This window comes from Daktulosphaira vitifoliae, unplaced genomic scaffold (assembly GCF_025091365.1).
Source record: "Daktulosphaira vitifoliae isolate Bord-2020 unplaced genomic scaffold, ASM2509136v1 Scaffold_1155, whole genome shotgun sequence".
NCBI classification, from domain to species: domain Eukaryota; kingdom Metazoa; phylum Arthropoda; class Insecta; order Hemiptera; family Phylloxeridae; genus Daktulosphaira; species Daktulosphaira vitifoliae.
This window is the reverse complement of record NW_026100715.1, coordinates 1-1,207: the sequence shown is the minus strand read 5'-3', so window position 1 is coordinate 1,207 and position 1,207 is coordinate 1. Positions and strand designations below refer to the sequence as shown.

General features: G+C 25.2%; 1 protein-coding gene across 1 annotated transcript; it reads right to left on the bottom strand.

Annotated features, from left to right (window-relative positions):
- Positions 1–81: 81 nt before the first annotated feature.
- On the bottom strand, positions 82–949 carry LOC126909754 (uncharacterized). Its single transcript, XM_050692184.1, has 2 exons — positions 681–949; positions 82–245 (listed from the first exon to the last, which is right to left on the bottom strand). The coding sequence occupies exons 1-2, from the start codon at positions 853–855 to the stop codon at positions 82–84; spliced, it is 339 nt and encodes a 112-aa protein (XP_050548141.1). The 5' UTR covers positions 856–949.
- Positions 950–1,207: the final 258 nt, after the last annotated feature.

The window sequence follows — 1,207 nt, the reverse complement described above, 5'->3', positions numbered from 1 at the left end:
AGGGGAATTACAAAAAATTTTGAAAATCCTCCACTTTATATTAGGATCTAATACTTTCACCCATTTTAAAAAAGTCATTGTTTAGATTCTTGTAATTACCTTGATTTGATTTTCAGATGAAATAGGTGGAGTACCATAAATATATCCGAATTTATTTTTTTCATTAAATTTATAATGTATCCAATATGGTAAATCTGGATAATTTTGTAATGAAGGTGTGTAATTAAACATATTACCATCAATTCCTACAAATATAAAATTATTATGTACATACAGTAAGTAAGGAGATCTAGAGCCCCCGAAACCAATATTTTTAAATTCTTAAGTGTTATATTAAATAATATTTAATATGTGGATTAAATTTTATTCTTTAGGACCTTGTCCAGAAAAATATTGAAAATCCGCCACTTTGTATATATTCTCAAATATTAAGTAATATAAGTGACGGATCCAGGGGTAAATACAAGGGGTGTGCGCTTTCTCCTTGAACTATCATCGCCTAATAATAACAGCCTTTATAATTATAAAATTGCCTAAAAATTAATTTTGACGTCTAGAAATTGTTTACACTCTTCTCTTGAAAAAATTTTGGATCTGCCCCTAAGTAATATCTTAAATATTCAACATTTACAAATATTAATATTATTTTTTATCATGACTTTAGTCAAGGCTAGACTTACCATTTGTCCAATTAAAAAGTTCCGGTTGAATTTCATAATAAAATACTTCAGTTTCGTTTATATTTTTTTCTATGTCAGACGATTTAGTTATCACTGTGTAATTAATAATTATTGCCATTATAAACCATAGAGAAATTCCAAATATATTATATATATTGATTTTTGATGTATTCATTTTTGTTGTTTGTGTTCAAATATAACACATTAAATATAGAAAGCGTCATTATCACCCAGTAAAATGATTGTGGATCTGTAAAATAATTTTTGTTAAAGATTCAAATATATGTTTAATCAAAAAAGATTTGTGAATAACAAAATACATTTTCTTATAGTTTAGAATATTAAGATTTTAGTTCATTAATGATTATTAATTCTGTGATAATTAGTGGCAAAGCTGAGTTTTTAGGACGGAGACGACAGTTTTCAATTTTTACATCAATAAATGTCTAGAAGCTTTTAAAAAATTGCATATTAGTTTAAAAAATTTATTTTGATTAGTTATTAATAATATTCTCTTTCCCTCTGTT

What these genes read in the sequence shown, in the direction of transcription:
- LOC126909754 (XM_050692184.1), bottom strand. Translation starts at nt 855, where the DNA reads ATGAATACATCAAAAATCAATATATATAATATATTTGGAATTTCTCTA. An exon ending in ACTTTTTAATTGGACAAATG is followed by an intron (nt 246 to 680) that starts GTAAGTCTAGCC and finishes TTATATTTGTAG; the next exon opens with GAATTGATGGTAATATGTTT.